This window comes from Gopherus flavomarginatus, chromosome 1, assembly GCF_025201925.1.
Source record: "Gopherus flavomarginatus isolate rGopFla2 chromosome 1, rGopFla2.mat.asm, whole genome shotgun sequence".
Classification (NCBI taxonomy): domain Eukaryota; kingdom Metazoa; phylum Chordata; order Testudines; family Testudinidae; genus Gopherus; species Gopherus flavomarginatus.
Genome location: NC_066617.1, coordinates 163,875,968 through 163,888,613, shown reverse-complemented (window position 1 = coordinate 163,888,613; position 12,646 = coordinate 163,875,968). Strand labels below are relative to the sequence as shown.

General features: G+C 42.3%; 1 protein-coding gene across 7 annotated transcripts in view; it reads left to right on the top strand.

The window, feature by feature from the left end:
* Positions 1-12,646, top strand: part of GRAMD1C (GRAM domain containing 1C) — an 80,458-nt gene that overhangs the window by 64,020 nt on the left and 3,792 nt on the right. For 5 of the 7 annotated variants that reach the window (XM_050958515.1, XM_050958543.1, XM_050958548.1 and 2 more), the window contains 8 exons: positions 1,585-1,728; positions 3,654-3,772; positions 4,333-4,475; positions 6,268-6,371; positions 7,000-7,179; positions 9,731-9,791; positions 10,605-10,715; positions 11,783-11,888. In XM_050958515.1, coding sequence (XP_050814472.1) covers positions 1,585-1,728; positions 3,654-3,772; positions 4,333-4,475; positions 6,268-6,371; positions 7,000-7,179; positions 9,731-9,791; positions 10,605-10,715; positions 11,783-11,888 — 968 coding nt within the window. The remainder of the gene's footprint in view (positions 1-1,584; positions 1,729-3,653; positions 3,773-4,332; positions 4,476-6,267; positions 6,372-6,999; positions 7,180-9,730; positions 9,792-10,604; positions 10,716-11,782; positions 11,889-12,646) is intronic. The other 2 variants (XM_050958525.1, XM_050958506.1) reach the window with 1 other exon arrangement.

Sequence of the window (12,646 nt, the reverse complement as noted above, 5' to 3'; positions counted from 1 at the left end):
TGTATTCCAGTGCAGAAAAATTCTTACCATACTGAGTAATCACTTTACAGAATTGGTTGGCTAAATAGGCATCTCTGTGAACATGGTCTTGATCATCTGGTCCACCCTGTAATTACAACTGGAAAAGCATATTTTGTAATCAGAACATATCACAGGAAGAGAAGTGCATATGTTTATGTAAACCTTATTTTAGTCTCCTGGTTGGGTGTAACTAGGGCATTCAACTTTGAATTCGAGACTCCAGAAGTGCAAATGGGATGGTATCACAAAGGTGATTTTTTTTTTGGGTCACTTGTCTGCGTATCACAACTGGAAGTTTTGAATGGGACAGATACAAGATGAGACTACTAGCTGGCTGAAAGCATTCTCAGGGGGAGGGCATGGGGAAGGGGAGGTAGAGAATAGATTATGAGCTGCCAAGGGCACCAGCCTCCTTTAAAAAGAACAACCCCCCTCCCCTGCTATCACATCTGAAACCTCAAAAGCTCATTCCTGCCTGGTAGCAGAGAGGATATACCTATCTCCTAGAACCGGAACGGACCTTGAAAGGTCATTGAGTCTACCCTCTGCCTTCACTAGCAGGACCAAGTACTGATTTTTGCCCCAAATTGCTAAGTAGCCCTCTCAAGAATTGCTAAACCCGGGGTTGTGAGTTCAAGCCAATGTGCAAACCACTGAGCTAGCAGAGGGTGAAGGCAAAAGGAAGTAGCCCAGCAGCTAAAGAATGAAACTCTGCAGTGAAGCAGCACTGGGGCTCCATAGAGACAACAGGACAGTGGATCCGGGATCAGGAGAAAGCATCTCCTCACAGCTCTGTGTTAATGGGGGATGAGGGTAGGGCAGGTACCAGTGCCCGACCCAGGATTACAGGGTGGGAGCATATCCCCTTCATACAGAGACACATGGTAGGCAAGGAAGGTATTTTTTGTTAGGGGCAATATATTTTTTTTCAAATTAAAAAAAAGCCAGTGAAATATGTTTTTACAAGTAGTCTCCTGCAGCCCTTACACAGCAAACATTGTAGCATCCTGCAAGAGTATGGCCAGCTGAGAACCATCTGGACTAGAAAACCACCCTGACTACATTGTCCAGATTGAGTGATGTATACAATGCAAACAGCTGGCCTAGAGTAAATAGTGACAAGTAAAGCAATAACATAGTATTCCTTCTATTCTAATCCCCTCAAGTGGGTCTTGGAGGGCTGGTAATGCATTTAAGAAAGACTTTTAACCTGACAGGGACCATGTTATTGAAGGAGTAAGTGATGCTATTGAAAGGGGCTGATTGTCATCAAATGAGGCTTTCTACCAAGAAAAGTACTGGTGAAAGTACAGTGGATGGGACTGGTTGAAAGACCAGCTCTGGGCTGTCTCATAATGGTAAATACTGTGCTGTTAGGTTTGTGGGAGTGGAAGAGAAGTGTGGATTAATATTTGGTTATTGGTTAAACCACAACAGAGGATCAAACACTAAAATGTCTTTTTTTTTTTTTTTTTTTTTTTTTTTTTTTTTTTTTTTTTTACTGTGGGCAGATGATGGGGCCCATCCATTTCCTTAACCAGTTCCTCTCCATTTCTTTATCAGCCAAGGAGACTGTCCCTGAGAATGACCTGCATGGGAGACTCTTTATTAACAGAGTTTTCAATATCAGCGCAGATAAGATGTTTGAAATGCTTTTCACCAATTCCCATTTCATGCAGAGATTTCTCAACGCCAGGAATATAGTAGGTAATATAGTTTCCTCTTTCAGTTCATGTAAAGATTTATGCTAGAAAAAATTACATTCTCGATCTTGGTGAGAGAAGTGTTAATGTAGTCAGAGATGAATAACCAAAACTCAACAGATTCTGCCCACAAAGGGGAAATTAAACCTGCTTTTGAAGATAAGGTTCTGCTTTGAAAATGACTACGTAAACCTGGCCCTTTCCTTCTCCCTGTGTGTGTTAAGACTCAAAGCTCTGACTGAGGTAATAAGTGTTTACACTTTTACTTTCTTTTTGCCAAGTCCAACTCTAGGACAATGAGCTGGAGTCTCTTCTGCCTAGTACATCAGCATCAGAATTGCTAGCTATGTCCCAGTGACAGGACTAATCAGTTACATCTACACTGCCTCACTGAGGACAACAGCTAGCACAAGTGGAACGGAGGGAGGAATGTGAAGGTAATAGGGTTGGCAGGAGTAATAATGGCAGGATCTTTTTTACAAAATCTTTCTTATTCAAAATGAAAAGAAATGTAACTGAACTACCAAGGTGCGTACAAGATTAGATTGATTAACCTCATGGATTTTATCGCTGTAACCTGTGTCTGTCCTCATCCCACACCCTCTTTATTGTTTTAACCCCACTCATTATGTCCTAGATAATATCAAATCTTAATTTCTTCAGAGCAAGGACCATATCTTTTTATCTGTGCTGCACTTTGTCTAGCGCATTTTGGTGCTGTAAAATAATAATGCTTTTACAAGAGTCTGAAAGAAATGAGCTTGACCTTTAGATATGAGGGTGAGTGTGCAGGACTGTCAGAAAAACAATTTTTATTTATAAAATGAGTTTACTTGTTCTGGTGTTATTGAGACAATGAACACAGAAACAATACCCTCTTTACGTTCACTTTTCAGAGTAGAACCTTCACAGTACACATTAATGTTACAACATTAAATAATTTAATATGTGATTGATTTTAAAGTCTCTGCTTTATTGATTAGGGTATTGGCTCAATAGTTTTTTTGTTTTGTTTTTTGGGTTTTTTTTAAATCATGTTATATTCAAGTAATAGTAAAGTCCATACAATTTGCACATAGAATAAATCATTGCACCCTCCTAAATAACACTCACAGGCTTTAATTTTCTGGGCAAGTAAATTTTATTTATTGAGATCACAGAAACAGAAGATAAAGTCAAAAGAGAGTAATATTTGTTCAGTGTCAGATTTTAAGGCAAATCAGCAAGACCTGTCTCTTTCACTAATGCTAATGAACCTTATAACTTCCATCCTAGGCAGATGGAACACAGTGTAGCTTATCATTTAAAGCCTTTCTTTATTTTTTTTCCCCTCGTCTGTTCTGCTCTTCTAGAATCTAGCAGACCTAAGAGTCCAATACTGGCCAGTGCTTCTCTCACTTTTTGCTATTCTTGTAAATTACCAACCATCTGGATTGGTTCCAGGCTGGCCTTTCCAGGGGAAAACTCCTATGTCCAAAAGCAAGAAGGGAGTTGCAAGGGGAAAGTGACAAGGCCGTGTATGTGGAGGTATTCCCTCCTCCTCCTCCAACACATTTCTGAATTCTGGCCTCTAAACACTCAGGCCCCGTTCTCCATTTCCTTATCTCTGTGTCCTTGTTTACACCTATTCAGAGTTGGTGTGAAATGGTCTCTAATCAGAGTGATGGTGTTTTGCAGTCACTGACATTTCACAGCTGTGAATGTTGACACAAGGTGTGCAAGGCAAGGGAGAATCAGGCTCTCTAGCATCCCTCAGTGAGTAACATGAACTGATTCTACAGTGTGTTAAATAGTAAACATACAGGAACTCATGAAGGAGAGGAGCAGACCTTTCACCTGTTCACTGTGAAACCACTTTCAACCAAGTTAAGGATTGAGACTGCTCCCTGTAAATTGTTGGACATTAATAATTATACATTTTGTGACTAGATGCTGTATCGACCCCTTGGAATATGGACGGCAGTGGCAATCAGTTGAGGACCCTCACCTACACTATAATGATTAACAATCCGCTCGTTGGGAAGTACACAACTGCAACAGAAAAGCAGGTACTGTGTGCATTCACAATGTGTGCCAAAATTCACAATGTGTAAACACTTATGTAGTGCCTTTCATCTTCACAGAGGTTCGTAAACCTCACTTCTTCCCCACAGTCCTTGTGGGAGTAAGCGTGAGCCTTATTTTATAGACAAGGAGACTAAGACACAGTAAAGTGAAATGACTATTCATAGGTCACACAGTGAGTTAGAGGCAGAGCCAGGACTAGAACTCAGGAGTTCCTGGTCCCTAGTCCCATGCTGAGAGTTCTAGACCAGTGGTTCTCCTCCTCTTTCATACCAAAACCATTCTGTCCTGCTGGGAGCTAACTAGGAGCCTTCTCCCATTTGGCAATGTGGGAAGGACAGTGGTTGCCAACCCCTGACTCCTATCTGTGACCACCATGAGTTCTCTACCTGTCTCATTTTCTCAGACTATTTCAGATTCTTTTCCTACTACCAGTAGCTTTTAGGTGGTAGTTTTGCTGGCATGATGAACCCAAAGACTGAAGGAAAGAGAACTGAGACTGTGTATTTAAAATGTCTTCCCCCCCCTTTTTTTTTATGGGTAGATCCTGAATAAACTGAGCCAGAAAGGTCAGTCATATCGGGTAGATGCAGAGGTGCTGACACATGATGTCCCATACCATGATTACTTCTACACTGTGAACAGATACTCCATCACCCGCACATCCAATCAGAAATGCAGATTACGGTGAGACAGAGTGGTGTGCAGCAGGTGGGGCGGGAGAGCCATGTTGTATGCACTGAGGTATGTTTACTAAAAGAGGTGCCTACAGCATGGGAAATTTGAATTTCTTTGCACAAATTTCTTCTCTTGAAGTGTGGTTCCATTGTGCAAAAGATGTAAAAATGGCCCCTTCTTATTCATTGTATGTGTTTCCTGCAAGTATTAGTCAGCTCTGGTGGCTTTTAACGACAAAAACAAGGTTTTACTCTTGTGCCCTGCACAGCCAACATAGCTTCAAGAGAATGAGCTGGGTTGTACTCCTCCTTGGGAATTCTACATAAAATTGTTTACCAAGTACCAACAAATTACACCTGTGCATGCTCCTGCACAGTTGTCATTGCCAAAGGCATAACTTGAAGCTATTAAATTGCCCAGGTGTAAGTGAAAGTGGAATTTGGCCTGTACCACCTCTACTAGTGGTGCTGGTGCTCAAGAGAAAGAGAACCCAGCTTGAATCTCAGATGCCAAGCTGACTTTGCAGACTAGGGAGTCATGAAAATCATCTTGTAAACTGAGCACATTTGATGATGAACATGAACCCCCCTAATACCATTTTTACAGTCACTTTTTGGAGCTGAAGCACACTGTGTAAGAGAATAGGTCTAGTAGCAGTTAATGCTCAACACTACTGTGTGGGAAACCTTGGGTTGATTTTAGGCTGGGATCTCTGGCACTGGGAGTACGAAGGGAAAGGGGTGAACTCTGTGCCTGGGGGAAACCAAATGCCTTGAGCAATCCTTCTAGCTGATGTAAGGGCTTGTCATCATGTACAGCGCTACAGCAGCTCAACTGCACCACTTTAGTGAAGACACTAATACACCAACAGGAGAGCTTCATCTGTTAGCCTAGTTAATTCACCACCCTGAGAGGCCGTAGCTATGTCTGGGAGAAGCTCGCCCATCAACATATGCTGTCTATACAAGGAGTTAGATATAACTACATCACTCAAGGGAGTGGATTTTTCCCACTCCTGAGCAATACAATTATATTGATATAGGTCTGTAGTGTAAACCTGGCCTGTGAAGCAGCATTGACTGGCTGTGAAGGGAGACTCCCTTGGTCCTTTTTATACAGATATATGGTGATCATAACATCTCAAGGGAGAGGGATATACAAGCAATGCATGTAGAGTATATGTGTTGGATGATAGCAAATACAGCATGTAATACCATTTATAACACTGAGCTATAATTAGAGCTGGTAGAAAAATTTCTGATAAAGTTTCTTCTGTTGGAAAATTCTGTTTCATCAAACCAGAAACTTCCCAAGGGAAAATGTTAATTTCAACAAAAGTCTGTTTAAAACAATTGGGAGAGAAAAAAGCATTTTGATAAGGTCAAAACCATTCCATTTTGACATTTTCAGAAAGGAACATTTTAACTTTTTTTTGTTTTGAAATTTATTTTAAATTATATATAAAAAAGTCAAAGTTGAAATGAAACATTACAAATTACCTAAAGAATTTTGTTTCAAAATTTGTATTGTGGGATATAGACATTCTTTTTCATTCCGATTGGGAACTAAAGCAAATTTTGAAATTGTGGAATGTCCTGTGAAATGGAAATTCCCACAGAGCTCTAGATGCAAGGCAGTTTATAATTTTTCTTTACCCATGTCTAATCCCTACTTTTTCAATGTGAGTGCTGCCAGCTGACAATGTCTTGCCTATTTATAATAGTGATTGTTTTGGATTATGGACAGCCACTAATTTTATCATTTATCACTCACTTTACCATTCCATTCTGTGTTGTTGCAGGCTTTCCACAGATGTGAAATACAAAAAGCAGCCATGGGGCCTCATCAAGTCTCTAATTGAGAAGAACACCTGGAGTGGGATAGAGGAGAATTTCAAACAACTAGGTGAGGATTTGCTTTTTGTAGTAACAGGGTGAAATCTTTTTTTGTGGATGGATCTGGTAAATTTTAGTGGTCATGAAACTGAATCTACTAGAAATAAATGTACAAAGTGTGAGATTCTCTTTGTGTCTCCTTCAAGCCAGAGGACCCCCTAGGTCCATATACTGCTTACTCTGGGGTGCCACTGTATTGTGCTTTCAGTATGTTATCAAAGGACTCCTACAAAAAATTTCCTCTTAGCAATCAATAGTCTTGTGTCCAGGGGATGGGGGTCAGCTCCCAAGAAGGAGATGTGAAGATAAAAAAAAAAAACCCATTAATTTGATTTCCCATTTAAATCAAGGTGCTTCCTTGGTTGTAGCTATGAGAGAAAGCAACAGTGCTCAGCAAATACATTAAGCTGTACTGTGCTGGAAAAGTATATATTTCATACCTGTAAAGTATCGAGTGTAATGTTAGTACAAGTCAATGGTACAGTTTAAGGAATCTCTTATGTATCATATATATTTTCTAGAAGAGAACAGCCTCTATTGATTTGTATGCCTTGCCCAGTATTGTCTATCATAGCAAGATAATGTGAACTTTCCATTTGAAAGCAAAGGGAAAAATAAATACTTATTTTCAACTGTAGAATCAGACCTGCTAATGGAAGAATATGCAATAAACCAGCCTATAGAAGATCCTGGGAAACTTATTGCCCTAAGAAGAAGACGACGGAATTTACACCGGAATGTGGCAGAGCTGCTTCCTAAGCGTTCTTCACAGCACTCTTCTGGGGATATTGGATTAGAGTCCCAGGGCAACATAGTTGGTGGGTATAGCAGCATCTTTTCTATTTCAGCTTCTTGTCCAAACGTGTGTTGGAGAGGGTGTTTGATTAGTAAAACGGAACAAATGTGATGCCACTATGTGTATTTGTTAGACCTAGTTGGGTAAAGAGAGCTGGATTAATAGTTAAGGTTTATTTTATATTACTAAAGCTTGGATATACAGGATCTGGAGCATGTCTGATCCTCTTTGCAGTGATAAGCATCTGCTGAACTCAAGTGCAATCTATAATCTATTCTGCTCCAAAGTAACTGTAAACCCAGCACAAAGCTTGCACAGGAAAAGCAATGCAACCTGATTTTAAGAACTTGCACAAAATCCCAAAGCATTTAATTTTTGGACTTTAACTACACAGGTAACTGAATGCAGTCCTTGAAACGGTTACTATTTTACAGTTGCACCCTGGACTCATCTTCCTAAATCTTCTTGTTGTTTTGTATTTTTAATTAAACTGACGTCTTTTTCAATCTCCTGGCTGCTTCAGTCGTTTCTGGGGCACCAAAGCTGATCTAGCACTGTTGCCCCTTCCTGCCACTAGGCGTGACAGATTGACTTGTAATCAGTCATGGCGTACAGTAACTACTTTTGAAAGAGAAGAGGAACATTTGTGCACTAATAAGTGCCAGAGAACTCTGACTTATATGAAACAACTTAAATTGTAACCACTGAACTGAGAACACAGACTTCAAACCAGGAAAAAAGTCCTTGAGAATACCAGAGTAATATGTAACCGTGTTAATTCCCACATTCCTAATCTACCACCACTGCTCCAGCTTTCCAGGCGAGTGCTTTTGTCTCTGTGCATGTTGCAGCCTTAATGTATGTCCCTTTATCAGGCCAGGAAATCTCAATGTTAGGAACTATCGTAGAAGATCAGATAATTTACACAATTCTAGGATAACCAATCGGTGGTGCTGGGTTACATATTTTCAGTTTGAGAGGAAATGTACACTTCATCCTGCACTATGCCAATATCCAGGGCTGGCTCCAAGTTTTTTGCTGCCCCAAGCAAAAAAAAATTTTCCCGTGCCCTGGCCCTGCCCCGACTCCACCCCTTCCCCAAATTCCTGGCCTCGCCTCCTCCCCTGGGTGCACCGCATTTCCCCTCCTACCCTTCCCTCCCTGCCAGGCAAGCCTGGGAGGGAGCGGGGAGAAGCGGAGCAGCAGCGCGCTCAGGGGAGCAGGCGGCAGCGGAGCAGAGCTGAGCTGGGGTGGAGCGGTTCCTCTGCCCCCAGGGTTACTTCCTGTGGCCCTCCCCGCGCCCCCCACCATCGCTCACCTCTGCTCAGGGCTGGCTCCCGGCTTTTTGCACCCTAAGCCAAAAAAAAAAAAAAAAAAAGAGTCGGAGTGCTGGTGCCTAGAGCTGGCCCTGCCAATATCAGATTCCCAAAGGTGTCCAACGGGAAGCAGTTTTGCACTCAGTTGAATTTAAAGTGTTTTCTGCGGGATGATAATTACTGAAACCAGGTTGATTTTTGGAGCGATAGACAAGAAAAGAAACTGGAATGGTTAATGGTATGCAGCACTGGCAATGTGATCAGGTAGGCATGTGGATGTGATAGGGTGACCAGACAGCAGGTGTGAAAAATCGGGAGGGGGGTGAGAGGTAATAGGAGCCTATATAAGAAAAAGACCCAAAAATCGGGACTGTCCCTGTAAAATCGAGACATCTGGTCACCCTAGGAAGTGTGTACCCACTGAGAGCTGCTTTGTCTAAGGCTATGGTACGTCTAGACTATGGGAAGCGATCGATTTCTCGGGGATCGATATATCACGTCTCATCTAGACGTGATATATCGATCTCTGAACGCGCTCCCGTTGACACCGGAACTCCAGCAGCGCAAACGGCGGTAGCGGAGTCGACAGGGGGAGCTGTGGATGTCGATCCTGCGCTGTGAGGACGAGAGGTAAATTGATCTAAGATACTTCGACCTCAGCTACGTTATTCGCGTATCTGAAGTTGCGTATCTTAGATGGATTTCTTCTCACACACCCCAGTGTAGACCAGCCCTGTGTCTACACAGCAGAGCTGCAGCTGTCCTGCTGTACAGTAGACATTTACTACAGCTACAGAAGGGGTTTTTCTGTCATTCTAGTCAATCCACCAACTCAAGAGGTAGTAACTAGGTCGATGGAAAAATTCTTGTGCCCACCTAGCTGTGTCTGCACCAAGGTTTAGTGTAGCTTAACTATGTTTCTGAGGTGCATGAATTTTTCACACTCCTGAACAACATAGCTAGGTCAATCTACGTTTTAAGTGTAGAACAGGCCTAACTCAGGAACATACTTCACAGCACTGCTTTGCATTAGCATAAGAGATGGACATGTAAACTTGGTACTCTGGCTGATTCCTCCATTGGGATGGATAGAGAAATAGTTTCTGTTATGTGCATAAATGGGCATCCCAAACTGCACACAGCTGGTGTGTCTGTCCATTGGGGCTGCCATCTAATCCACCACTTACTGTGCATTGTAGACTCCTATTTAGGAGAATTAATGTTGAGCATTTCTAACCTGATCTTTTCCATGCCCAGCAGGAAGGAAAAGGGATGTTGCAAGGAAGACCACAGCCATCATTGTGGTAATGAGCATCTTGTAAGTACTCACTGCTGTTAAACCACAATTTGACTACTGTCTGAGAGCTAATCTGATTTACACCTATGTGGAAGCAGGAAAAGACTATTCATGCAGTCCAGTGCTTCTCAAGCATGTGGTATATGGGCCACTAGTGGAGTCGTCTTTAGTGGTCTTCAGAGTAAAACCCTTTGTTGCTCATCATTCTTAGATTGTAAGGGGACTCTCTCCAGGGCCGCCCAAAGGATTCAGGGGGCCTGGGGCAAAGCAGGGGAGCTGCAGTGCTTGTACTCACCCAGTGGTGGTCGGGTCTTTGGCAGCATTTTGGCGCAGGGGGCCCTTCAGTGCTGCTGAAGACACGGAGTGACTGAAGGGCTCCTCTGCCATCAAAATGCCGCCAAAGACCCGAACTACTGCTGGGCTAGGGCTCGCGGGGCCCCAGGCCTGGGGCAAATTGCCTCTTCCTCCCCTGCCTCCCACCCAGCGGCTCTTACTCTCTCTTTCTTTGTGTTTACATGGGCTGAACTAGTCTGCTGCTGCTGCTATTCATGATTGTTCGTACGCTGCATTTTCTAGTATTCATCCACTCTAGTTTTAAAAATGTCAAAGGATGAGACTTCCACCACTTCCTTTGAAAGACTATTTCACAGCCTAATAGATCCCACTCAGATGCTCTTGTTACCTTAAATTCCTGCATGTTGCTTTCTCAGGTCCTTTCCTGAGGGTTTGTTCAGAGAGGATAGAATATTATTCCTTCTGGCCAGCATGGCCCTAGTAATGCTGCAGAAGCAAAATGATAGCAATGATTAAATCAGTCTGATTTTCTTTATACAGTTTGCTGCTCTTGGTTTTGCTGAATGTGACTCTCTTCCTTAAACTATCAAAGATAGAGCGTGCAGCTCAGTCATTTTACCGGGTCCACCTTCAGGATGAGAAGTCCTTAAAGTGAGTGAATTTCTGACTGAATTCTTCCTCGTCTTCATCCAGATATAAGAACCTGATAACTTGGACTGTACTCATAACCAGCAAATTTCAGGAGGCAAATCTTTAAATACTTTTGTGACCTGTAGCCATTGACACTGCTGTCCAGCAAATGGCTTCACATTGCACCACTGGCTTTCTCCCTCTCCAAGACATTTTAGGATTAGCCTGCCCCGTTCTGCACAGTCTACTCTGCTGTATTTCTCCATCTTGTCTCATGGAGATCTACAGAGAATTACAGCCTCCTCCTTTCTGCTGATCCCTGCAAAGTACAAATGTCTCAAGGTTCATGTCCTGCTCACTTTTTAAAAGGATGAAGTGCCCAGTTTTGGAGTGTGATGTAATCGAACACTTAGCAGTTCTGCTGTGCTTTACATCTTCAAACACTGTTCACATGTTATCCAATTAAATGCATTACAATGTTTGCAAACGGACTTGATATTCTCAAGAACCAGGTTTGTGGATCTGACTTGGAGGAGACAATTTGGGAACTGGTATCTCTGTATTTAAAGGATGTTATTGGGAGGGCTGGTATGTTCATAACTTTATGATGCCTTTGGCTACCCCTCTTCCATTTGTTTAATGCAGACCGTGACACCTGTCTTGCTTCACCTCTGTTGGACATAGCATTGAAAGACAGTTTCAAAATCTAACTTAATCTTTAGCAGGGACAGAGAATGACAATCCTTCTAAATTTGTGCTAGGACAGACCTTTGCAGTATAAGATTGGCAGAAGAACTAGATCACTTCAGCTTTCCTTCAGATGGAGGAATTTACTCCTGTTTAGAAGCCTGAGGAATTCAGTTTAATTACATGTATGTTCCCTCTTAGTGTCCAGTGTATACAAATGCACTAAGGCAACATCTCTAAGAAAGTGGTAACATAGTTTCAAATGTAACTGTACACAGTCTTAATGCGGTCCTGGCTTGGAAAGTGCTAATGAGTGCAGGTAGAGATCAGTGCTTGCTGGGTATGGATGTACAGAAACTTATTCCATGGTATTGATGTTTCTCATCATGTTCCCTTTTCAGCTTAGCCCCTGACATGGTGTCCAGAGAGGATATCCCTCAGCATGACAATGAACAGGTTCAGCAGGTGAAGGGAGTGCTGCAAGACTCCATTGCAATGCTTGAACAGGTAGGCTTCCTCCCCACACACGCTTTTGTTGCTTCTGAGGTAGCAGTGAGGAAACAAAACATAGAGGTCATTTTTCAAAAGTTTTAAAATCCCCTTTAAAAAGTGTCTTGCTCTGTGAAATAAATGAGCGGGTCTGTGGCCGCCTGCCTTCGGGAAGAATAAAGCTGCAGCAGGGTGTGTAAAGAAAGTGGCAACGTTTTCAGACCTTGCCCCTTTTCTTTTACCGGGCTTCATTTGTCTTTCTATACAAATTGCCTGTTTCCTGAGCACTCTGTATTTCTGTTTGGCTAGAGCACTGGCCAACCAGAAGAAGAAACAGGAAAAAAAAATTGATTTGATATATTCATTGCACTGTGAAGAATCATAAAAATTAGAAGCAGAGCACACTTATTAAATAATTTAGTCCCTCTTCCTGCCAGTGCTGGATTCTTCCCTAGAGAACGTGTCCCATTGGTTTGCTAAGTTCAGCTTCCTATGACTGGGCTTCAACACTATTCTTAGGAGACTGTTCCACAGCCTGGTAGATCTAACAAATGGCAAATTTTCATTGTCTAAATTTTCCTTACAATTTTTTTCCTCCCATAATGTATAGCTCTGCTCCCTTGGATCACCCTGTGCTAAGGCAGAAATCATATCTGCCAGCATACATAACTCCAGGAGTCCAGGAGCTTCAGGCATATCATACTGAAATGCTTAAAAAGGGAACGTAGGCTGGTAGATTTGAATTTGCTTCTATCCTAGTATGGCCTAGCGATAAA